General features: G+C 50.2%; 1 protein-coding gene across 8 annotated transcripts in view; it reads right to left on the bottom strand.

Annotated features, from left to right (window-relative positions):
* The window catches only part of KIAA0513 (KIAA0513 ortholog), an 86,634-nt gene that overhangs the window by 15,422 nt on the left and 45,114 nt on the right, over positions 1 to 26,098 (bottom strand). For 6 of the 8 annotated variants that reach the window (XM_050923231.1, XM_050923232.1, XM_050923234.1 and 3 more), the window contains 8 exons: positions 18,001 to 18,533; positions 10,276 to 10,375; positions 9,755 to 9,828; positions 9,084 to 9,154; positions 6,464 to 6,671; positions 5,185 to 5,225; positions 4,509 to 4,638; positions 3,893 to 3,970 (listed from right to left, as the gene is read on the bottom strand). In XM_050923231.1, coding sequence (XP_050779188.1) covers positions 3,893 to 3,970; positions 4,509 to 4,638; positions 5,185 to 5,225; positions 6,464 to 6,671; positions 9,084 to 9,154; positions 9,755 to 9,828; positions 10,276 to 10,375; positions 18,001 to 18,353 — 1,055 coding nt within the window. In that variant the 5' untranslated portion in view covers positions 18,354 to 18,533. The remainder of the gene's footprint in view (positions 1 to 3,892; positions 3,971 to 4,508; positions 4,639 to 5,184; positions 5,226 to 6,463; positions 6,672 to 9,083; positions 9,155 to 9,754; positions 9,829 to 10,275; positions 10,376 to 18,000; positions 18,534 to 26,098) is intronic. The other 2 variants (XM_050923236.1, XM_050923237.1) reach the window with 1 other exon arrangement.

The raw sequence follows: 26,098 nt of genomic DNA, 5'->3' as shown, positions 1-26,098 counted from the left end.
CCCATTGAAATATGTTTATGCCTAGTAGATGACGTTTAGCATCCTCCTCAGTCACTAATGGAGCAGAAATAACTTTATCCTGCTGTCTGATTCGGGGATTTTCTTTTGATTACTGTCATCTGCCCAGGACTTATCTTGAAGTTTTCAGCGACAAAACTACTGCTCATAACTATAACCATGGGGTATGTTTCCAGCACACCAAAGCTACTTATGTCAGACATCACATTCACCAGGGGAATCTCAGCCCTCAGGAGATGTGTGTAACACTAGAAGGTTCCTTACAGCAAAGTTTTGGTAGCAGAGTTCAGCAGAGCATTTGCAGAGCAGTGAGAATGAAGAGCTAGGTCTCCCAAATGGTGACTAAGTTAATTCCAATAGGGGGATGATCTCTCTACTGGGGGCTACTTAACAAGGACTGCTGAGAAGCGACCGCTTTTGAAAAAAACTATGGGGACAAATTAGGACGACCAAGCACAGCAGAGAAGAGTTTCCAAGGAGATTTAGACTCAAGATTAAATCCATTACCTCTGGATTCCTGTCTACAAACAGGAACGAGTGTCAAATGCATCTCTGGTGTAAGCAGGTGTGATGCATTCTCATCAAGTACCACACTTGCACACTTCAGGGCTCAATTTTGGCTTGAGTACTTGAAAAAGGGCCTTCACATTACCACGTATGTCTTGAACAGTCTTTAACCGATACCACAGACCAGGCTAAGTCATTCTTGCCTTACCCCGAGTTGGCACTTTACCCTGCTTTCATATACTCCGGAGGAGTCTCTGAATGACGCCCTAGCCCGTGCTAGAGAGCACCCATCCCTGCATAGCTGCTGAAACCCTGCAGACTCTTTGCCAGAGCTGCGTGCATGGGGAGGGAGATGGAAGTGTTAACAGACGCTACAAAGCTGTAGCAGGAATTGGCCCCGTTTGAGGTTTAATGATGCCACAAAAGGCCTTGGTGCAATACATACCAAGAGTGCAACTTACATCCCTCCCCATAACAGCCAAACCAGAAGGGAGGCCAGGGCAGACACGTGTGTGTGTGCGCATGTGCACGCGTCTGTCTGTCTGTCTCTCTCTCTCTGTACCAGTGACAGCACACATGGAAACACCCCACAGTACTCAGGCACTGACTGACTGGGAGCAGAGTTTATGGACCACCTCCCAGTTGCCTTCTGACTAAGGCCAGTCACTAAAATACTGCGTCCACTTTTTAACATTTGACTTCTACAGCAGACTGAGCCCTTCACCCCTCAGGAAGGGGAAACACTTCGCAAACTACACGCGTGCACCAGAGCAACGCACGCAGCTGTGGGGTGGGCACAGCATGCTGCATAATAGGGCAAGGAGATGTGCCAGTAGGGGCCATTCGGGTTAAGACAGTATGACAAACTACTCCTCTCCCATGAATTAGCGTCCTGCCTGTGGGGCGTGGACACAGGGGGTTAATGTTTCACCTCCAGTGAGCATAGCACTCACTGGACACATGCCATGGAAGGATGAGGAGCTGAAACAAGATTTGAAACTGAAGTTCCAGGGGGAATCTTGGAATTTCCAGCCTGAGGCTTAGATTCCCGAGAGCCTCCTCCCGCCCCCAACCAGCACGAACCTGACTCTACCATGGCCAATCACCTGCTGGGGACCAGGTTTGAACGAAGGGATATTGATACAGAAGGGTTCAAACCAGTGCAGAATGTTACTCTGAGTCTAGAGGGCTTCCCCTTGGCCTTCCTTGGAGCTGCTAAAACAAACCACAGAGACACTTTCTGTGGATTTAGGACTGTCCTTTAATTAAAGCTAAAAGGTGAGCCTCTGAACCTGGTATTTTTACAGTGTCCCAAAGCGAGTTGCAGGATGCTACTCGTTTTAAATCTGCTCTCCCAGCTATGACTTAGATTTTCATTCAACAAGCTGTGCCCAGGCTCACATTGTGCAGCTGGCCTTTCCTACCTTCCCAAAGGTGCCAAATGAGGTGTTGCAGCTTTTCAGAACCTCGGCAATATTTGCAGTATCCTGGCTACAGCTCAGAGAACGTATTTATTACAAATACGCTTTGTTTTTGCAGACAAGGAAAATCAGCCATCCGGTTAGCTCAGAAAGGCATTCTCATCACAGAGTAGCTGCCAAAGGCACATGACCTTGCGAGACATTTGCTCCTGCTAATTTCATGCTTCATAAATGCAAGTTGTATTGATGTTCAGTAGGATCTTTCATTGGTTTGCGTTTAAAAAATACGGAAAACGTGCCAGTCTTTACGGTGCATCAGGGCACTTCATATCTGGTAAGCAGCTGAGTCCTAGATTGCAACACTTGGCATTTTTCAACCACAGATCTCAAAGCACTCCACAAAGGTAAGGAAGCATTGTCCCCGTTTCACAGGTATGGAAACTGTGGCAAAGAGAGCTGATTTGCCCAAGGTCACACACACTGGGTCAGTGGAACAGCAGGAACAGAAGACAGGTCTCCTGACTCCCAATCCAGTGCCTTATGCACATCACCATGCTATCCTTCTTAAAGGGACACTGTCAAGTTAAAAAATTATTTTAAATAAGTGACCCACCCTCTGTTATAAGCAACATTTCAGAATACTAAGTCAGAGAGAATTTTAAAAAACAAATTGATTCCTCACCACTTCTGAAGCTTATTTCAACATTTAATTCAGTAACTTGAAAGGTCATTTCACTTCTCTTTTGAGTCAATTTAATTTCTACTTCTCCTCTGCCTGTACCATGCTGCTGCTGCCCTTTCACAACACTACAGAGGATTTTGCAATCCTAGCAATGAAACCTCCCATATAAATTTTATCATTTCCCTGAAAGGTCTCTAGTAACACAGCTCTCGTAAGACTTGCATTTAAAAAAAATAAAATAAAAATAAAAACAGACAAAAAACGCCTACTGGATTTTGGACTCAAGCTCTGCAACTGTGTCCCTTTAAAAGCAGCTAAAAACAAGAAAACCTTTGAGATCCCAAATCCTCAACAGAATAAATGTCTAGACTTAAATTACATGAGTATCTATATTCAAAAAGAACACTGGAAAATGTATTCTTTCCTTAGCTGCCTAAACACAAGCTCAAGGTTCTACTTCCATAGCAACCTTTTAATCAAACACACAAAACAGAGCATTTCCCTATAATCTGCTTTTGTTTCGGAAGATCAGGTCCATAGTGGAAGAGCGAAAGCAGAACCTGGGGTCCAGGTCTTGGCAGGACTGATCATCATCTATTTGCTATGCAAAAGCAGCTATTTTTGAGAGATGATTTCAATGGATTTCTCCTGTCCCAAAGGCACATGGACTCTATAACATCCATGGGAACTGCACAGCTGAACTCCTCTAAGCCTATGGTAACCAAGCCCCTCAGTGTTATCTGATCACAACTTTCTGTGATCGAATAGAAGCTGGCTTAGATGCTCTCCTATGAAACTGCATCCTCTGAGAAGTGCTGATCCTCACCTGCATGGCCGGGGCTGCACAGCAATGACCAGCCCTTGCAGAAAGAGACTCAGCACTTTCCAACAGCTACTATGCAATATAGGCAGCCTCACTATGCGCTGTACCCAGTGCAGAGAAAAGGCCTTCAGAAAGAACGCCTGGAGGAGGGGGCAGGCTCCTTTCACCATACTCTTCCCCCATAATGCTCCACCCAGGATTCCAAGCACCTCCATGCAGTTAGTTCCAGCATTAGCCATGGCAATTGCCTTCACAGTGCAGCAGGATTTAAACAGCTGTCAGCTGGGTGGGCTTCTCAGCAAACAGCTGCAGCAGGGAGGGCCTAACCTGTCATCACTGTTGGTGGGGCTGGGGAGTTTGAGAGTGAAGCATGGCCGTTTTCCCCCTGCCTTCCAGCCCTCCCTTGCCAAGGGCAGCCAGAATTTAATGTTCACGCCCTACCTGGTGGTGGGAGATCTCTTCCTCCTCTCGCAATGGACAGCATCGAAAAAGGCTGCATTCCAAAACCTCAGGGTGTGCCTGCAAAACAGGGAGAAAGCTTTGGAGACGGCGCATTGCACGGGAGAGCACGGCCACCACTCCAGCAGCACCTCCGAGCGACTGCGGGCACTTGTGCACATATACGGGGTCCTGCCAAAGTGCCTCCCCACAGATCCAGCCTTTGGCTTCTATGCACGCAGCATGCAGCAAAGAGAAGTCAGCTTTACTGAGCTGTTAACTCCTGGTTTGGGGGCTTTTGATCAGCGGCTGCATTGACAGATCTCACCATTTGGAGGGAGGTGGGGGGTGGGCAGGGGGAAGGCAGAGTCAACTCTGCATATGCAAAGAGAAGAGTACTTGGATTAGGCACATGGCTGAGTTGTGGGGAACGGCAGCATGTCACTCGGCCTGCATGGCAGCACCGGCTCTGGGCACTGTTCTCTGAGTAGCACAGGGCCTGGGTTCCCCCTCATACTGCCGGTGCTGTGCAAGTGGATACTCATGCCAGCTGACTCAGAGGTACCAGGCACAGCTGGTCCCCGGGGGCTGCAGCTCAAGGTGGATAACCAGACTTTACCAGATAGGCTGCTGCTTCAGGTGCATATATAAATAGATCTTCTCTCCCTTCTTCTCCTCTTCCTCCTCGGGGCTGTACAAGGAAACTGTCGGGAGGCAGAGTTGCACATCAAGGCTGTGAGGAGGCTGATCTGTACGAACACAAACTTAGCACTACTCAGCTACTTACCCCACCACCCAAGCAGTCACCCTGAGGTATCGAGGAAAAAAAATCAACTCAAACCATCCCTAACAGGGGCAGAGAAAAGCAGCCCTGCTTTGTTCTTCTTCCTCATGGCTGCTGCTTGAGCTCAAGGAGCTGGTCCATTAGCTCAGAGGCAGTAGCCAACACAAACCTCTATACGGGGAAGGGGAACGACAACAACACAAAGCACCACATTGCGTGTGTGCAGGTTACATTCAGCACCCAAGGGATGCTGCTATGGAATGAGAGATGCTACTGCTCTGAACAATGGATTGGAAAAACGTCCTCTGGTTTCACTGCAGCTTCCGTAAGTGCCCCTGCAAACCGCACTAAGAAGTTATCAGTCATCCTCAAGGCAATTTCACTCTGCCGGTTACTATACATGACGCTGGCTATGCCGGGGAATTTCACACCGAGTCTGCCCCCTGAGCCCCATTCTCAGGTCCTGGGGATCCCTTTGCTAAAGCCATTGATTTTCAGCCGCACTGCTTACCTGTCTTCTGCAGCTTCTCCTTCGGTTTGTCTTCCCCTTCCCTACAGCAAAGAAACCATGCCAGTCAGCTCCTCCCTCTCAGAAACCAATGCCTTACAGCAGCCAGCTCCCCCTCCTATCAGCCCACGTGACTAACCCATTCAGCCTGCTGGCATCCACCTCCCCCATCACAGCCACTGGGGCGAGACACAAGAGGCTGACTGAGGTGCTAGCCATGGCCAAAGTACATTGGAGCCCTTCGAAGAGTTTCACCCAATAACTTCATGCCCATGCAGGCTATTTCCCCAGAATGACTCCCAGTGCTTTGCAGCCACTCCTCTCAGAAGTAGGTAAGCATATTATCCCCATTCTGCAGATGGGGAAACGAGGCATGGGGAGGCTGGCTGATTTCCTATCGTCACCCAGGGAGTCAGTGGCAGAGCCAGGAATGCAGTCCAGCTCTCCTGACTTCTGGACCCATGACTAACCATTAGAGAACACTCCAGCTCTGGTATCCCCACCACTGCAGAGTTGGGGCAATCAGTTGGAAAGCCCCTGGAAGGTTGTTGCCCTTCTCTCTGCATTGGCCCTCTCAATTTCTCACCGAGGGAGCTACATCTAAATGGAGAGGGTGTCTCGGGGACACCTGCATGCCCATTTGTGATCGCACGGGTCACCTTCCCTCAGGCTCCCATTGGTGGTCAAACACCACCTCCCTGGGATTTAATGCATTTGTAATTTAACGAGCTTTACAGGCTGAAAATGAGGTGCAGCAGCCAGCAGCACATGGCCTGCCAAATCTCTTCCACACACCAGCACATTCTCTCTGGGCTGTTGATGGTCCACAGAGCAGTTTGGGAACCACGGCTCTACGCCCAAAGAAATCCATCTCTGGAGACTACCTGTCTCAGCACAGATAAGGACAGACATGTAGGCCTCGCTAGGAAGCCCACATAACGCTAAGAGCTGCAACTGGAGAGCCTGAATTAGAAGCTCTCACAGATCTAGGGGCCTTGTGCTGCATGGAATCATACCTATCCATGGGTCTATCTCACGCTCTAGTGACTGCAGAGCTGGACAAACGTGCTGTAGGGGAGATAAAGCCCTGACAGGAGGTCCCCCTTTAGCCACCTGAGTAGAGGCATCTGCTTTCAGAGCAGGAGGGGGGTCGCCTGTTCTATCCCAGACAACACACGCATGTGTCTGGTTGACAGCCATGACGTCTGCACGGCCCGTTTGTCCAGCCCACAGCACACGTCCCCTACACAGGGCGTCAGAGAACTGCTGGAGCAATACTCACTCGCTCTTCTTGCCCGTCGGTCCCTTAAGCTTGGTTTCCAGCCCCCCGAAGAAGCCCTTCACATTCTCAGTCTTCGCTGACGTGTTCTTCAAGAGTCGCTCGGCAATGTCTTTCTTCTCAGCCAGCCAGCTGTTCGCTGACTTCAGGTACGAGTCGATGCTCCCCATGGGCTTCTCCTTAGCCTCTGAGGGCAGCGCCTGGTTTTTACCTACAAGAGAAACAGGCGGTTCCTAGAAATGGCTCTTTTAAGTGATCCCAGGATAACTAAATCGAGGCGTCTCCCTACTGCAAAGGCGGCTGCACGGCTTTAGCTACAAGCGCCTCAAGTCCTTACTCCTAGAAAGGTTACAAAGACACCCGGTTTTAGCTACATGGAGACTAAACCAACACCACAAGGCTTCACAAGGCAAATCCCCTCTGTCAGCATCTCCGCCTCGCCGGGGTGCAACCTTCGCTTTAAAGCCAACAGCGTGTGCATGATGGCGAGCGTCTCCTGAACCAAGAGGTGGTGCAAGACAGACTGCTGAGGGGTTTGGCATCCTCATAGCTAGAGAGCAGAGAGATTCTCCTGGCTGCTGCACGAACATTCAGAAGGGGAACAGCCACTCGATTTGCAGCGGAGGCTGTGGGGGTGCTGGGACGTCACTGGTCTGAGATCTAGAGCAGTGGTTCTCAACCATTCTAGACGACTGTGCCCCTTTCAGGAGTCTGATTTGTCTTGCATAACTCAAGTTCCACCTCACTTAAAAACTTGGGCTTCAGCCCTGAGTGGTGGGGCTTGGGCTTTGTGTCCTGGGCCCCAGCGAGTGTAACATTGGCCCTGGCGACCCCATTAAAACCAACTCACCCACAGATTGAGAACTGCTGACATAGTACATAGAGCAGTATAAACAAGTCATTGAATGAAATTTCAGTTTGTGTTGACTTCACTAGTGCTTTTTAGGTAGTCTGCTATAAAACTAGGCAAATATCTAGATGGGTTGATGTGCCCCCTGGAAGACCTCTGCGTACCCCTGGTTGAGAACCACTGTTCTAGAGGAACACTCTTTCCAGCAACCCACTGGATATTTTATGAATGCCATTTCCCCTCTCCTCTGCATTCACCACTCAGAGGTAAGTCCCTCACTCTCCAGCCCCCACACTGCTCAGGGTCTCCCATTAGGCTCCCCATCTATTTCCTTTAGTCTTTTGGGACTAACTAATCCACCACTTCACTGTGCTATGAGGCTGCATCAGCCCAGCTCCACACTCTAACTCTCCAAGACAGTTTAATAGTATTCTCTAGCTGACAGTGGGACAGGAATGGCAATTCAGAGAAACTCAGCAATTAAAAAAAGCTGGCCCCAGTCATGAAAAAAAAGCTGTCACTGGACATTGATTTCTTATTTGAAAAGCTCCAAGCTCAGCAGAATCAGAGGAGCCTGGGTTCCTAACGGGGAATCTTTAAGCCTCACGAGTCCGTTTTAACCTGAGCTCACAAACTCTGAAATGAAGTAAACTCAATCACGCAGCACTGCCATGACTTCATCACGCTGTGCTGAGCTGATAACACTGGCCTTAGAATAGGTGCGTTCCCTGGCAGAGAACACAGGACCCTCTAATAATAAAGGAGAGATGTTTCGAACAGCCGGATTCCCCTTCTGCTGCAGCTGGAGAAAGCATGTGCCGCATCCCTGAGTTTCAATATTTATCTACCATGGCTCCCATCGTCTCAATAGCCAAGCACTACTGTAATAGCCAGATGACATCTCTTCTGTTGAATGGACAAGGACACACCAGAGCTTGTCCCCCTTGGGCATTTGTGGTAAGACATTGAGCACCAAGGGGTTCAAAGCAGCTGTGAGCTGCCGGACAACGACATCTGGAGCACACATGATACACTGAAAAACACGCTCCCCACTCTCTGCATATACATAACTCACAGTAGCATTAATGACAATCATGCCATAACAACGCCGGGCTCCCGAACATAGCTCAGCTCATGCCTGATCTTAGTTCCAATGACTGCGATACCGATTCCACCTCTGTGCTGGGCATTTGGTGCAGGAGCAGAACCCTCAGCCAGAGGAACACAGACAAGGAGAGAGAGAAGCGAGGAAGCTCCTGTTTTTTAAAATGGACACAATTTTCTGTTGAAAATGGCTCCTAAGGCTGAAGATTTCCCTGTTTAAAAGTGCGTTGGATTTAGAACAAGATTTTCAGAAGTGACTAGTGATTGTGGGTGCCTCAGTTTCTGGGCATCCAGAGACCCAGCAGGGAGCCTGATTTTAAGGAGGTCCTGAGCCCTTTCCCACTCAGAAAAATCAAGCCGCTGAAGTATCTCAAGTTCGCGCCCCACAAATCACTAGTTAGTTCTGAAAACTTTGACCTTTAGTTTTTTAAACTTTGGTTAGAAAATTGGGCCCTCCGCAGATACCATTCTCAGTGACTGCCTCCCAATCTCAAATCAAGCGGATGTTTCCATGTGGGATTAGGGATGTCATCCTATAGCCAGCAGTGCCCCTCCGAGTGAACACACATCTGTTCTAACAACCCACCCTCACACTTATTCTAAGTCGTTTCAATGCCCCTACTCTTTCAGCCAACACGAGAAAGGCACTTGTGCGCACAAGCCGCTTACCGATGTGATAGTAAGTGAAACACATGGTCATTAGATTTTTGGCAGGACCAAAGTCATCCATCTGGTGACACCTGAAATGGGTCAGGGAGAGAGAGAGACGCAAGGAATTAGCAGCCATACCTACAGCAGCATAGCAGAACTGGCAGATACCCAAAAGTACCAGATGTTTTGGTACCAGGCCACTTCCTCCATAGTGTCAGCTTAACCAGACTCATCCTCTGGTTACTGTAAATCCCATTTGGGAAATGTCAGACTTCCCGCATCCCAACTGCTCAGAGCCCCACCCCACCCCAGCATTACTGTCTCTAAACCCACCTATCTACCCAGGACCCGCTCCACTGCTTTACACAAAACCAGACACTCCGCTTCCAAGCAGCCATGGGCATTCACACTGGAGATGCTGCTAATTGACACGTGGCCCTCAAAGCAATTTCGGTGCAATGCAGCTGGCTCAAAAGGTGCTTCCAGAGTCATTGCTCTGCGGTTCAACTGGGAACAGGCAGCTGTTCAGTTAGCACCGGTTGCTGACTTTCTACTTAGCTGAGGCTGGGCTCCTGGAATTAGGTGGCATGGAAGCAAAGCATCCCTCTGATGGCTCGGTGAGTAGATTACAAGAGGGCTCAGTTGTGAAAAAGGAAATCAATCCTGCTTTGATATCTGCCATTACTTACTCAAACAGCACCACCGCGAAGGACTGCACCAGCCGATAGAAAGTCTGCTCCGAGACGCACTTGGAGTTACAGCGCTGCAAAGACAAACGAAGCCAACACACGTCAGCGTTAGCACCGCTTCCTCTCCATTGCTACTGACAGTGCAAGCTCCGAAGACCTGATGTGAGTGCTCCCAGAGAATTTGAAAATGGGGCTGGGACACTGGATGCTGGTTTGACTGTGTGGAATTTGACTTGGGAGCTGGGAGGAGTTTTGATGAGTTATTTTGATTTTTTTTAAATGAAACTGACGGCTTCTCTCTAACATTCTGCTGCCCAGTGACTGATACCGTCGCATTTTTAATACAATTCAATACATGCATCCCTTTGCCCCCAGCTCTCCCCACTGAGACGAGGGATGGTCTCCAAACACATCACTCTGCTGTTCTAACAGACGTCCAGGAGACCCACTCTCCTGCCAGCCACCCTCAACTGCTTTGACACAGAGTAGTTAGCATCAGGCAGCTGTTATCCCCTGCTCACCTGAGCACTGACGTATCTTGCAAACCACTCCCTGCCTTTTCCGTTCTCTCCGCTGCACAGCTCCCCAAACTTGGCCTTCTCTTCTTGGTCCAGGTCCTCCCTGGAACGGACAAGAAATCAAACACTTTAAATTCCCTTCCAGCACTGAGCTGCTCAGAAAATCCCTGCAGCCTGTGAAACAAGTGGAGGTATTCAGAGAGCCAGGAGCAGACCCTGGGGGGAAAGAATCCACAAGTTCTATCGAGGACACAATCAATCAGGGACGCAGCCGTATCAGCAGGGCTACATGTACAGGACACGTCTGTATTGTCACGCACAGACCTGCTGCTCAGGCTGCTTCTTGGCCTTTCCATTCTGCTCCTGGTCTTCACTAAAAGATGCAGCACGTCTTGGGGGGAGCAGTTTTTTTGTTCAGTGCATCACAAACCCCAAGGTATGTCTACATAGCAACATGAGCCCAAGCCTACATCTAATCCCCCTTGAGTCTATGCTGCAATTGTGCTAACTCAGGGCTCCAACACAGAGTCCCAGGACCCTGCAGGGCTGGAGGGTCTGAGGTCAAGTTAAGCTGGGACCCAGGATCCGAGCTCTATTGCTTTGCAGTGTAGATGCAGCCCTAGTTGACTTGGGGGCTACGGAGTCAGCTGGAAGTATCCCATAATTCCATGGGACAGACTGCTTAGTCCTCTCTATCCCAACAATCTGCAATGCACTCTACTGAAAACGGAAGCCATCCCCGCTTTGCGAAGGGCAGCAGCTCAGGTCGGCATTGACTCGTATTCTTCTGATCACCAATCTGCAAGCATGCCAGAGAGCCGCCTGGGTTTGCAATGGAGAGCGAATCGATCAAGCCTTCTGCAAAGAGAGCTGCTTCCTGGAAACATGCAGCATGGACAGTAAAGTTTTCCCACAGTGCACCACATTCGGGGGCAAGGGGTGGCTAGGGACTCAAACATGGTTATTTTGACTCAGGTCTGCGCACGTCAGTGTGGACATCAGAGCCCTAGGTTCGAGCATGAGTTAGAAAAAAATCTTAATGTAGGGTTAAAATACGTTGACATTCAAGCCCAGGGATCCCTAACACAGGTCAGCGGACTTGAGTCCCACTAACCATGGCCTTACATTGCACTGTAGACATACTCGGAGTCACACATTCATCTTACAGTAACCCTAAGAGGTCCCAATTATTGACTTTTGCTAAACACTGTACAAATACATGGTAAAGACAGTCCCTGCTCCAAAGAGATTACATTGGCAATACGGATTAATGACAAGACATGATCGGGGGATGAATATTTCTCGCCACCGCAGGGAAGGGAGGGATTGTGAGAGTATTACACTTATTGGTCTACCTGCTGAAAGACACCATGACTATTAATATAGCATCACAGGCGGTACGTGGCATTTTACAGGAGTAGCAAGACAAGCTTATGATCCAATAGTCTTGGACAACTCCTAAACCATGTCAAATGGGCATATCACCTTCCTTAGCCAGGGAAGGGCTGAGAGAGGTACCAGAATTTCTTTACACACCGTAAGCAGAGCATAAAGTGCTCTGTGGTGGAAGTAAGAGGCGAGACACCAACACAGCAGCTGAAGCACAGGGGAAGAAGCTGTTGATGAAAATCAGGCAGGGGCCAACCAACACCAGCCACGCACGACAGATTCTCTGTTTGGAGCCGAGATGGCTGCCTGGAAGTGGGGAGTGGGCAAAGCCGCACTGCTTAGTGGGAGTGTGATGCATTTTAATTGGGGCCTTTTTGGCGCACGGTTTTAATTTAGTTTTTAAAAACCCCAAAGCAAACCAAGTCATGGTGACTGAAGAGCTGAGGTTTCTGCTCTGGGCTGGGATGATGCAGCGTTGCAGTCCTCGGGCAATAGCACTTGTAAACGAGATAGAAACATTACACATCTCAGGGGCTTCTCCAGTGCCAAGAAAGTGTGTTTCTTAGTGAAAAGAACTGCCAGCACGGAGGCAGCCAAGCGGGTTTTCTCCTCTGTCGAGTGCTCAGACTTGCCAGGAATTTTTTGAAAGTGAAACGAGAGCACTACTCAAGAGCTATTCACTCAGGGCTTGTCTACATCAGAAAGTTGCAGCGCTGGTGAGGGGGTTACAGCGCTGCAACTTAGGAGGTGTACACATCTGCAGGGCACCACCAGCGCTGCAACTCCCTGTTTGCAGCGCTGGCCGTACTCCCGTTTTGTCTCGGGTGTAGAGGATCCAGCGCTGGTGATCCAGCGCTGGTAATCAAGTATAGACACTTACCAGCGCTTTTCTTGACCTCCGTGGAATAAGCAGGTATCCCAGCATACCTGAGGAAGCCTCTGGTAATCAAGCTGGTCTCCTTCCCCGGCTTGCTCTCGCGTTCCCCGAACCCCGAGCAAGCAGGTCTCCTTCCCTGCGGTTTGCAGGGTGGTTCCGGGAACGCGAGAGCAAACCGGGGAAGGAGACCAGCTTCGCCGCGGTTTGCTCTCGCGTTCCGCGAACCACCCTGCAAACCGCAGGGAAGGAGACCTGCTTGCTCGGCGGTTCGGGGAACGCGAGAGCAAACCGGGGAAGGAGACCAGCTTCGCCGCGGTTTGCTCTCGCGTTCCCCGAACAAGCAGGTCTCCTTCCCTGCGGTTTGCAGGGTGGTTCGCGGAACGCGAGAGCAAACCCCGGCGAAGCTGGTCTCCTTTACCGGTTTGCTCTCGCGTTCCCCGAACCCGAGCAAGCAGGTCTCCTTCCCTGCGGTTTGCAGGGTGGTTCGCGGAACGCGAGAGCAAACCGCGGCGAAGCTGGTCTCCTTTCCCGGTTTGCTCTCGCGTTCCCCGAACCCGAGCAAGCAGGTCTCCTTCCCTGCGGTTTGCAGGGTGGTTCGCGGAACGCGAGAGCAAACCGCGGCGAAGCTGGTCTCCTTTCCCGGTTTGCTCTCGCGTTCCCCGAAACCCCTTGAAGCCGCCCAACAGCGCTGCAGTGTGGCCACATCTAACACCACTTGCAGCGCTGGTTGCTGTAAGTGTGGCCACTCTGCAGCGCTGGCCCTATACAGCTGTACTAATACAGCTGTAACAACCAGCGCTGCAAAATTTTAGATGTAGACATGGCCTCAGCAACTCAACGAGTGCAAAACCTCATTGGAAATAGAAAGAGAGTTCTCCCTGCATGGCAGGGCCAAGGAACATCTGCTCTCCTGGCTGCGCTCTTCACACACACAGTGCCTGGCACTGCAGGAGTCGACTGGTTTGTAAGATGAAAGTGGGACAGAAACTCAAGGTAGCGTGGATGTGAGAGTGCAAGGTGTGAACTGACCCCCAAGCTAGCCGGACACAGACCGACCGCACATTTAGAGTTCCTCCCCTCAGGAAGGGCAATGTGCCCAACCATCATTGCCAAGTGCTACCTACCTAGAGAGTTTTAGCAGGACTGCAGTAGGGCCCCCTTGGCTTCTGCCTCTGCTAGGTTCACAAAGTCACTCAGAGACCCTGGGTTTAGTAACCGCTGGTGCACTTTATTCTCAGGCTTGTTCCCACCACCGTACAAGTAACCCTTCACCAGCTGCAGGCAGGCGGGAGGGAGGGGAGAGCTACCTCCCAGCTTCCATTCCCTGCCCTTTCCTCTTTCCTCCTGCTCTCCCCTGGCTTCCTTCCCTTCAGACTTTTATGCAGCTCCAGGCTAATTAGGTAGCAGATGTCTCTGCCTCCCCAGTTAGGGCCAGGTTATCTCCAGCCCACTTTAATTTGTTCGCCTAACGAGGAGCGGGTGTGACCAAGGGCTGAATCTGCAACCCTTTGCCCAACACCTGGTCACAAGGACTCAAACCTTCCCTAGTTCCCATCACTCTTAAATTTTGTCTACACTACAGAAGTGAGCTGGGTGTGCCAGACACAGGCTCAAGCTTTGGCTAAACAGGCAAGGAGGTCAATGTCCCTCGTCGCTAGACGGCTCCTAGGGCACAGTTACGGCACTGCTTGCTGCAATGGGCTTGAGTCCCTCAACATCAGCAAGACAATTACATTCAGCCTGGCCCGAATTAGAGTTTATATTCCCCAGACATATGCACTCCCAGGAGCTCCTGGGTATAGGGGAAATAGAACAAAGATTTCATGACAGCAATACTAAAAATTCTGGTCAGTTTCCATTTGAGAGAGAGAGAGAGAGAGAGAGACAGAGACAGACAGACACACACACAGTTCTCAGCTTGGATCTAGGATGTCTCTGCAAGGAGAGTGAGGTCATGTCTTTTATTTGACCAATTTCTGTTGGTGAAAGACACAAGCTTCCGAGCTCCACAGAGCTCTTCTTCAGGTCTGGGAAAGGTAATCCTGGCATCACAGTTAATACAAGGTGGAACAGATTGGTTAGGATAAGCAGTTCACACATTGTCAGAGACCATTCAAAGTGCAGTGGCTCTGTAGTCAAAGGACTGAAAAAAAGGGGGTATGGTGGGAGGGGGGTAAGTGGATTACAGATTGTTGTAATAAGCCATAAAACCAATGTCTTTTTAGGACCATGATTTTTAGTGTCCAGCAAAGCAGGTTTCCTTTGAGGACAAGGATTGAGAGGTCAGACATGGAGTGATCGCTTTCTGGAAAGTGCTCACCCACAGGTGATAGAGTGTTTTTGTCTTATTTTCTGTTGTTGTGAGAGGTCATGCAAGTGTGTAATGATTGTTGTTGGGGCATTTAGACCACTGGATGAGGTCCCCTACACGTGACAGGCATGCGCAGGACCCAGGGATCTCGAAAGGTGTTTTGTGGGCGGGCACGCGCTCCGTGTCTGACCTCACTGTCCTCGTCCCCAAAGGAAACCTGCACAACATCTTCAAAGGACGAGCCTGGGAGCTTAAGTAACTTTGCTAGAACCTAAAATTGGAAAACAGGCAGAAAGTTTTCCCTTTTTGGATAGTTCAGCTCTGGAATGGGCTTACAAGGGAGGTTGCAGAATCCGTCATTGGAGGTTTTTAAGAACAGGTGGACAAACCCGTCAGTGATGGTCGAGGTCCTGCCTCAGGGTAGGGGGCTGGATGAGGCCTCTCAAAATCCCTTCCAGCCCCACGTTTCTATTATGAGAGTCTGGCTGGCATCTCCTGCACCCGAGGGCCTGACAAAAGCTCTAATCCCCACTAACTCAGATCACTCCGGGACATTTGGCTGTTGAAGTGCTCCAACCACTGCTTCTAATGCTGACCAGTATTGTCCTCCTGCCATCTTGAGTCTGTCTGTTGCATCCATCTGCTGTCTCTTGTCATAAGCTACGTCTACACTAGCCCTTGTCAGTACAATGTATGTCGAGTGTGAAAAAACACCCCCCGACCGACAGAAGCACGTGGACAGGGCTATGTTGGGGGGTGGTTTAATGATGCCAACGGGAGAGCTCTTCCCTGTTGGCAAAGAGCAGCTACACGGGAGACCTTACGGGGCACAGGCACATCGGGACAGCTGTGCCGCTGTAAGGTCTCTAGCGTAGACAGTGCCTTTTTGTCCTGTGTTTGTACAGCACCTAACATAATGGGGCCTGGTCCAGGATTGGGGCTGCTAGACACTACAGTAATGCAAACAAATAATAAAACTGTTCCCTAGAACCACTTCATCACCTTCACCTTGTGGCAGCATCAGGTAGAAGGGACAGGCCTCTGTGACCCCCTACAGTCTGGACCCCCACGTTCCCTGTCCCATCTACCTTTCAGATTTATCTGCACTGAACATGGCCGCCCCAACCCAGACGGACTCAGGAAGCAGGCCAGTTTCTCCTGCACAATTGACACGATGATGGAGGCTCCATCTGCCACCCCTCTGACCCCTCCTGGCAGCTCCAATCCCCGATCCAAGGAGCACTTGGTCCCACAGCCCCCTAGCTGTGCTCTGAATCCTTCCAGCTCTACTGCAACTTGTCGCTCTCCCTATGGTGACCAGACAGCAAGTGTGAAAAATTGGGATGGGGGTGGAGGTGTAGTAGGAGCCTATATAAGAAAAAGACCCAAAAATCGGGACCGTCTCTATAAAATCGGGACATCTGGTCACCTTGGCTCTCCCTTCCAGCCTGCATCCAGCTCCGTGGTTCAGCAAAGCAGCTTTGGCAGTCTCATGTTACCGCGTACCCCCCATCCAGCACAATCCCCAGGTACAGTAACTCCCAGTTGGGCTGCTTTATGGCTATGCTGACAGGCGGCCCTGTTCCCTTTCCTTGCTTCGTGCTGCTCTTTTGCTCTCAAGACGAAGGAAGGAGCCACCGATTTCCAGTGCAGAAATTCCCCAGCAACAACTGAAATCACTCCGAGCAAAACTATCAGCTCTGCCTATTGCTTCCCACCAGACGATCTGCTCAATCACACTGGATGCACTGAATTGGAATATTTCACAGACTGAAACAAGTAAGCCTTGCTGTCGGGATCAAAGGGCCCGAGGTATCCATCGCTGACAAACAGCAAACAGACCCCCGTGTGCATTGGATCCCCTGACATTAAGATTAGTGAGGAGGTCTGCATCAAAGCCTGGGCAACGCAGAGATGTGTCGCAGGACGAGAATGGAGCGGGGGACACAGTCCCTCCGCCTCCAGACACAGCTCCATTGTGACTAGATGCAGAAAGCTCTCCCTGCTCCTCTCTGCCAACCTCCCTCACTCCTGGATCCTACACCAGGCTAAGCAGAGTAATCGAATCTGGCAGCCGGGCCTGAGCAGGCAATCAGAAGGGGACATGCTGTTCCAGGCATCACAGTCTGAGGAAGAGCCGCACGCCAGGGGACATGCTTGATGCCTCAGCAGCTCCAGTGTATGGCAAGACACGATGTCAAAGGCCATTTCCCTGCAGCTACCCAAATCCAGGTACTTAGCAAGGCTCCAATGGCCAAGAGCTTTCCTCTGATAGACGGCTCTGTGCTACAGTGGCAGGTATAGGGGCGGCCTAGACAGCGGTTATACCAGACAGGTCAATTCCTCCCCTCCTTTCCTGGGTACATGCAACACAGCCACATGCAAATAAGGCTGTAGCAGGATCACATGCACAGGCAGTACCCAAATTCAGACATGCTCCTAGAGCGGATGCCCCATACCACTCCCCCGCTGTCATCCCCCAACTCAATCATTATCTCACTTCATGACCCATTCTCTGCTTGGCATGGGAGGAATGGAGCACTGGGAAGCATGCATGAGGGCATGCACCCCTAGGCTACCCAGCACAGAAAAAGGCCAGCCGCCAAGCCCCTGAGCAGCCCAGCACATGAAGGCAAGGAGGGGAAACAATAAGTCTGGTTAATTTCAGTCCTGTTGGAAGGAGGAGGGGAACTTGCAGAACCTGGTCTCCCTCTGTGTGACTACCACCCTTTCCATGGGAGGATCTCCAGGCACTTTACAAGCATTAGTGAATTTAGCCTTAACCTCTCATCCCCACTCACGAGATAAGGAAATATCCCATTTTACAGAATGACAAAACTCAGGTACAGAGAAGAAAAGGGACTTGCCCAAGGTCACAGAGCCAGTCAGTTGCAGAAGCAAGAGTTTATCCTGACCTCTTGAATCCCAGTCTCTAGTTCCTCTAACACTGTGTGGAGGGGGAAATCTACATTTGCCAAATGCAGAAGGGGGGAAAAATTTAAGCTTAGAAAAAGGGCAAACAGAGAAAAGTCATGCCAGTGGAAGTTACTCAGCAGCGTGCTCTGGAGGAGGGGGCAGCTTCACTATTCCCCACTCCTTCCCAGCATGCACCTCTGCACAGAGCAACCCCCACTGTGCCTGGCTCACTCACCCCCCACTGAAGATCTTCTCCACATACTGCCTCATGAACTCCCGGCGCTCCACCATCACCTCGTCCTTGGCTGACTCTGTGCTCTGGTTGGACGAGAAGGACTCACTGGATGAGGAGCGGCGGTAGTTGTTCCAGCTGTGATGGCTGGGCGAATCCCCCATGTCGTTCTCACTGTCGGCCGACTCCGTGGTGTCACTCTCCTCTCCTACAGACGCCGGGTCCCCCAGGTCTGCCAGTAACCCATTGCCGCTGGAGGGTTGAGGGAGTGAGGGAGGGGATTCAGCGGGGACGGAGGCAGGGGGCTCGGAATCAAAGTCAATGAGGTTCCCCACCGGCACGTCAGTGGCCTCCATGGCTCGTAGAGCGAGCGTGCAGGGGCAGGTACCAGGGCAGGAGGCCGCTTTGGTGTGACTTGATTTCCCCCGTCAGTGAGATTTCAAGGCCATCTGCAGCTCAGTGTGTCAAAGATGCTCCTAGGATAAGTCGGCTAGAGCTGGCAAGTCCCCCCGAGGCTCCAGACTATCGGACAGCATCTGAAAGGCAAGACACAATCACCACTGAAAGGACAGCCCAGGGAACTGGCAACATGGAGCCATTCAGTGGGGTCATGACAGCCCCAACCAGAGCAGCAGCAGGCCCAGAATCTTCCATCCCTCTTTATCCTCCCAGTGACTGACCCTTATTCAGCCAATCCCCACTCCTTCGCCACCAACAGTGGTTGCTAGCAGGACAGGGAGACAGTGACTAGCCGGTGCTGGCTTTGCAGCATTTATTAATGCCATCTAAACAAACCAACCAACCCACCCATCGGGTAGCTGCAGCTTTTCCCCTAATTCACCCATTTCGCCTGTTAATTTAATTAGCTCAAGCTCTGCTGGCTTGTTGCTGTACACGGCACTGAATCATAGAATATTAGGGTTGGAAGAGACCTCAGGAGGTATCTAGTCCAACCCCCTGCTCAAAGCAGGACCAACACCAACTAAATCATCCCAGCCAGGGCTTTGTCAAGCCAGACCTTAAAAACCTCTTCGGACGGAGATTCCACCACCTCCCTAGGTAACCCATTCCAGTGCTTCACCACCCTCTAAGTGAAAAAGTTTTTCCTAATATCCAACCTAAACCTCCCCCACTGCAACTTGAGACCATTGCTCTTTGCTCTGTCATCTGCCACCACTGAGAACAGCCTAGCTCCATCCTCTCTGGAACCCCCCTTCAGGTAGTTGAAGGCTGCTATCAAACCCCCCTCACTCTTCTCTTCTGCAGACTAAATAACCCCAGTTCCCTCAGCCTCTCCTCGTAAGTCATGTGCCCCAGCCCCCTGATCATTTTCGTTGCTGTCTGCTGCACTCTCTCCAATTTGTCCACATCTTTTCTGTAGTGGAGGGACCAAAACTGGCTGCAATATTCCAGGTGTGGTCTCACCAGAGTCTCCATCCCTAGACTATTTACTGGGTCGTGACAGGCCATAAACATTTACAAAGAGGTCCTGAGCACAAAAGGGTTGAGAACCACTGCAATAAAACATATTACCCCTCCCACCTTGTGTCTCTAATATTCTGGGACCGACAAAGGATAGCTCAGTGGTTTGAACATTGGCCTGCTAAACCCAGGGTTGTGAGTTCAGTCTTTGAAAGGGCCATTTAGGGAACTGGGGTAAGAATCTGTGTGGGGATTGGACCTGCTCCGAGCAGGGGGTTGGACTAGATGACCTCCTGAGGTCCCTTCCAACCGTGATAACCTAGGATAATAACTACACTGCATAATAGCAAAGTAGGCAGATTTTACTCTCAATTAGCTTTCTCAGAACTGTATTTGGGGCAGGGTGGGGTCTGATTCTGGGAGGTGCTCAGAACCAATGGTTCCCATTGACTCGTCTGAGAGCCAGGATAGCTCAGCACCATACAAGACCAGACCCTTTTTTTGAAACAAGTCAGTAACTTTGATTTGCAGTGCAGCTGAGCGAAACGGTGCATGGCACAAGTGCCAGAAGGGAGCCAGGGAAGGACACACTGACCTCTGTGCCGGTACACGGGGATCAGGAAGGAATAATGAGTAACTCATGTCCCAGGGGGCAGCACAGATACACAGTGCTGGGAAAAGGAAAACAAGTCCTTGACTGGGACACAGGCTTTTACTGGTGAATTCAGGTCAACAACAGAATCTGTGCTTGTTTCAGACACACAGGAACAGGGTCTGAATGATCAACTTCACATACAAATTTAGCAACGTAAAGTTAATTTTTAGCATTGACTGATATACGCCGGGTTGCCTTTGATCTTCATGGTGTTTTGCAGACATTTAACCAGTCCTCAGCTCTGCAGCAGGTATTCTAATCCCTGTCTTCCAGCCAGTAAAACCAAAGTACAGAGAGGTGGTGTGACATGCCCGAGGCTGGACAGTGAGTCACTGTCAGAGCTGAATTCAGTAGGTGCCCATTCCCAGTCCTGCGTGTGGCCTGCACACCTGTCCGTCTGCCATCGATTTCTGTCACAGGACCCGGGGGGACAGACAGGCTTCTAATTACCATCCTTGCTGACATACTCGCCTGTCCTCTCTTCTTAATTCTTAGACCCTTAATTCTTAGGCTTTGGGGAGACAGTTCAGGCAGTTCCACTCTCTACCAGCAGGTGTCACTGCGGGGGGAAGGGAGAAGGAATAATCCTAAACTAAACTACACAAGCTTTACCAGTGAACCAAATCGAGACTGAGGTCTTGTCTACACAGCAATGTGGCACTGGTTCAACTTAAATCAGTTTTTAAACCAATTTAGTTAAACTGGTGCAGTCTGGTATGGGCATTCCTGTTTTGGTTTAAGAGTGGCTTATTTCAGTTTAGCTTCACCTGTTTCGAATTGATTTACGCTGAACTGGAAAAAAATCACTTTCAAACCCAAATGAGAGTGCATCTACACAGGGGTTTGAACCCGTTTAACCGAATCAGTGTAAATTCACACTTTAGGTTAAACTGGTGCAACCTTCTTATGTAGACAAGGCCTGAACCTCCTGGAGCATTTGTTTTGGGATATGGGTGCGTGGCACCTCTCTACATTTCTCCCTGAAACTCCTTGTCAATCCAACTCTTGCGGGTGTCTTTCCACTGACTGCAACAGGCATTGGAGCAGACCCTTAAGGAGCAGTAAGGAGTAACGGCCCCTTAGAAAGATGACAGGGTGAGGCAAGAATCCCTCCTGATGGCAGAAGTGACGCAGAAGCCTCAGCCCTTCCCCAGAGAGGTGAGGAGAAAGGGCTACATTATGCTTTCCTAGAGATGGATGAATCACACAGCCAATCTGCCATCACCCCTCGATTGCAGAGATGCAAGGAATCCCCCCTGCAAAATGAGGGAGATGAAGCTTTACTAGGGACTGAGATCTGAAAAGCTCTACATCTCCCCTCTTCAAAAGCGTTGGTCTCAGGCTCTCGCTCCCCTCCTAAACAGGGCATGCAATGCACATACGCTCTCTAAAACCCCATCACAGACAGCGGATGCTGAATGAACTAAGCAGAGCTTGTTCCCAGCAACGCACCGAACGAAGGATTGCCCTGCAGAAAGACCCGCCACATCAGAGACGAAGCAGCAGCTTCATTCCCAAGGAGCTAGTTTGACCCAAATGGAGCAACAGACAGCAGCAAATGCATTCTGACAAGCAAACCAAGTACGAACAGAAAAGCTGCAGCAGCGAGAGAGACAGGCCCCACAACCCAGATCAACAGGAGCAAGTACGCACCCATCCCATGCGACATACAGCATGTGCAAAGCCACGTGCAGAGCTAGAAAGGGCAATCACAGAAATCCCTGCATTCAGGCCCTGAGTCCACCCCCACCTCCCCAATGCCTGCAAACCCTGAGATAGTAAAACCATTTATTTTTCAAAATATTGTTAATAATCCTGTGTATTATGGGTAGCATCTAAGGACCAACCAAGAATGGGTCCTCATTGTGCTAGGTGCTGTACAGACACAAAATACGAGACAATCCCAATCCCTGCTCCAAACAGTTTACAACTGAAATAGACAAGACAGAAGCAGCTAGGGGACTGGGGTATAACACACAAGCAGAGTGAACGTGATGGCAAATGGCATGTTGTGGTCACAATTGTTCTCCTTGGGGTAGGAATTAGTGAACCCAGGAGCACAAATCATGCTCTTTCACCTTTTTAACCCTTGCTTTACCACACTTGTTAAGATAAGTTCCTGTCTGCATCCTAAAAGACTTGCCCATACCGGTATTGCCCTGGCCTCTTCCTTTGTCATTCAGAGTTAAACGCATTCTGAACTATATGCATTTCCTCACCTTTTGGGGGCGAAGCCAGACTTTCAGGCACCTGCTCCCCTACTTGGTGGCAATCTACAACACTGTGCTTTTCCCCACCTGTGTGTACCAGTATTACTTGCTGCATCAATATCTAATTTAGATTAGTAAACCTAGAGTTGGACTGGGCTGGTTGAACAAGCCGATACTTTACCCAGGGAGATGAGTTTTATATGCCAGAATTTCAGCTTTCATCATAATTATAATATATATCACATTGAGAGATTTTTCCAATAGTAACTAGAGGATTTAGCCACACAACCCCTGTTAAAATAAATGGTTGTCTGAAAATCTCAACCTAAGTCTCCAGCACGGATCGGTAACGCGATGCTCTTGGATAGGTCACTGGCAATGAGGATCAAACCTTGGATCTCAGGATCTAAACACCAGTTCCACTACTGCCAGAGCTAAAGAACCAGGCTCCTCAGTTCAACGGCTGGAGCAGATGTGAACAGCTGGTCCCGCACTGGCCCAGGTATGTCTGCACAGCAGCTGGGAGTGTGCTGCCCAGCCCAGCCAGACATGTCCTAGCTCTGCTTGCTCTGAAAATCATGGTGTGGCCATGGCAACGTGGGCAGCAATCCCACCCAACCCTCTGGATACGTCCTCGGGCGGCTAGCCCAAACCACTGCGGACACGCTGCTATTTTTTAAGCATGCTTGCTCAAGCAGAGCTAGCGTGTCTGTCTTCCCGTGCTGTGAAGCACCCTCTCAAGTCAGGCGTAGAGGGACCCTAAGGAGATGAAGGGAGCATGCTGCACTATGGTAGCCTAGGTTACACGTGGCTGGCAATAAAACATGCAAGAATGAATTGATACAGCAATGTCTGCCGGAGCCTGCAGCAAGCCTGAAATAAGGGGACGGGGGAGGTATCAGCTCAGAAACCTGATTTCAAATAAACACGCACAGTCTCTTAAGGACCATTGCTCCAGCCAGCGGGACCACACTGGTGTCATCTCCCCAGGTATCATGTACTGAAGGCCCCAGCTCTAGCTCAAACCTGTGAGAAACCTAATAGTCGCCACGTAAATGCCAACATGTAACTACGGGAGAGACAAGGTGGGTGAGTAACATCTTTTACTGGACCAACATCAGCTGCTGAAAGATCCCAGACCTGAAGAAGAGTTCTGTGGAGCTTGAATGCTTTCATGGAATTGACTAATATCCTGGGACCAACACAGCAAACAACATGTAACTATTTCACTGCTTAAAGCATGGAAGAAAAGAAAAGGAGGATCATATTATGGGGACATGTGATGTCTATTGCAAGCAGCATCTCATGAATGGGTGGAGCTTGGAGGAGTATACCTGCACCATTCCCCTCCCACATCGGGCCCCATGGGCAGGGATCTACCCTTTTAACTGTCTCTAAAGGTGGGTCTAGCCCATCTAAATAAAACAAATTACAATAAGCAGCTTTAGCATCTGTGATTAGTTTCCAGCCATTGCATACGGCCAGGTCTGCCCACTTGGTCACCCAGAGTTACACAGGAAAAACGGCACCATTAAATGTTGTTGCCTCCCGACCGGCAGAGCAATTTTTTACTGAACTGCTGTGATTTGTTTTAGCTGATTGCTGGCAGGAGTGTGGAATGCGGACTCCTGCCTATTGGCTGGGCTTGGGTCCTTCTCTGATCTGCCTTCTGCTGCAGAGGAAAGGGAAAACGGTTTGCTGGTGTCCCATCCCCAGAGTGTGTCAGTCTCCAGGTCCAGGGAGCGATGACCTTTAGCTGAATCCCTTTTGCTGCTGATTGGCCCCTGGCCCATCCCATTCCTTCACCGGGAAGAACAGGGACTTGCTCCGGGGGGTGGGGGAAAGATTCTCACACCTCTTTGTGAGTAACATCAAGCTGATCATTGTGATCAATTCCTGGCTCAAAGATGGCTGCCTCTTCCTCTCTGTCATTAACCCAATGCAGCAGGCCACCGCCTCGGCCACTCGTCTCATCCCCCGCAGAGAAAGCTTCCAGACGTAGGGCTCTCCTGCGGGGTGCAGGACGTCGCCACCAGCGAGAGCAGTACCAAGGGCAGATGGCACCATCTCCTGCCCTCCATTCTTAATAGGCTCTCGTCAGCGAACCCCCCAACTAACTCCAATCACCTCCAGCGCGGACAGACATTCCTGTCCACATTGGTTAGGTTCCTCCAAAAGACTCCCCACACAGAAGGGGATTCCTCTCTGCCCCTCCACCATGTTGCATTCTCTCCTCCTGCCTGCCCCATTCTACAAACCCAAACACTTCCCTGATCCAATCCCCAACCCTGCCCTCAACATACCTGGCACGTCTACACTGCAAAGCGGGGGCGTTCTTAACTCGAGATAACATAGAAGCAGTGCAGACACAGCGGGTTAGCAGCTCGAGCTCAACCCAATAGACTAGCCTGGGGCTGAATTTGAGTTGCTAATCTGAGTTAAAAACCGAGTTGCCACGTCTTCACTGTTATTTTAATCCATGCCAGCTAAGCCTAGTGAAGAAACGCACCTCCTTCACAGTGTGGACATAGCCTTGGAGTCCTCCATCCCTTTTGGTTTAAGTTTTCAATTTGACACCCCGCCCCTGCAGGGAACCATCTGCATACACACTGCAGCTATTCAATCAGGAGCAACGAATAACCACTGGAGAGGAGAGAATTTCTGTTTCTTGGGAGCACAGACCCATCCAAGAAGCTCCAGCCGAAAGCACAAGCGACGAGGTATGGGGGAGAGACAGGCTACCTGCTCATTACGAACAGCATTCTGTACACAGAGAGCCTTTAGTCCCACCCACGCAGCTTCGCCAGCTGCTCAGCAGCTACACCCAGTAATCTGCTAATTGTATGGCCAGCTGCAATCACCAATAATAAGCACCTTCAGAGTGCGGCTGTTTCAGGGGGCTTCAGACAGCAGCTGCAGGAGACACCAAGATGGTCCCCCCTCCACCCCATCCCTCTGCTTTAACAGCCTGCCCCAAACCCAGGACAGCTCCCCACCTGCTTCGCTGAAGGCAGTAACAGCAGACTCTCATCTGAGCGAGAACAGCGCTGCTTCACCAGGCGGATTTGAAAGTGAAATGAATTATATTAAAGAAATAGAATGAATTAAAGAATGCTGTATGTGCCTTTCAGTAGAAATGAAAAGAATGCTGCAATCCAGGTGTTAGGAAAGCAGACATTAAGGTAGAACAATTGATCCACTTAAGGGTGCCAGGTGAAGTATTAGCCTTAGCTCGATAAGAGTTAGTAAGGAAGTAGGATATGCATGCTGTGCCAGAGGTAAATTTTACAATTCTGCTCTCTTTGTTTAGTTCGCGCCCTTTTATCTGTATAAGTAAGACTGTTTGGGTCTTGCATGGGGGCTCACATTATCTGGGTGTTATTAGCAGAGTGGTCTGACAAACTGTGAGTCCTGAGTCTAACTTCGACACGGATCACCATCCGACACACACAAAGTCTCTCCACCAGCCTCAGAGATGCCGAGAGTGAGCTGCGGACTCAGACCTGGCCTTTCTGCATAGCAGTGCAGAGCCTGAGTTCTAGTGGTGCCACTAGCTCTTTGTTTACCACAGGCTATTCCACACAATCCCACACTGTATTTTAACAGCTTCGGACCATGTAACACATTAACTAGAGACAGGCCAGGATACAAACTCTCAACAGCTAGTTCTGTGACTTATGCCCGTCTCTCCCCATGGAGATGTGCCATATTTTTACATGCTCAGGACATATTATCAAAACTAGCTGTTTTTCATTGCCCCCCCCCCTCAAGTCACATGCAAACGTTCCCACCGAAAAAGACACAGGAGGCAGCC

The sequence above is a fragment of the Gopherus flavomarginatus genome, chromosome 14, assembly GCF_025201925.1.
Source record: "Gopherus flavomarginatus isolate rGopFla2 chromosome 14, rGopFla2.mat.asm, whole genome shotgun sequence".
NCBI lineage: Eukaryota > Metazoa > Chordata > Testudines > Testudinidae > Gopherus > Gopherus flavomarginatus.
Note: the sequence above shows the minus strand (reverse complement) of the source record. Positions and strands in the feature narration are given on the sequence as shown.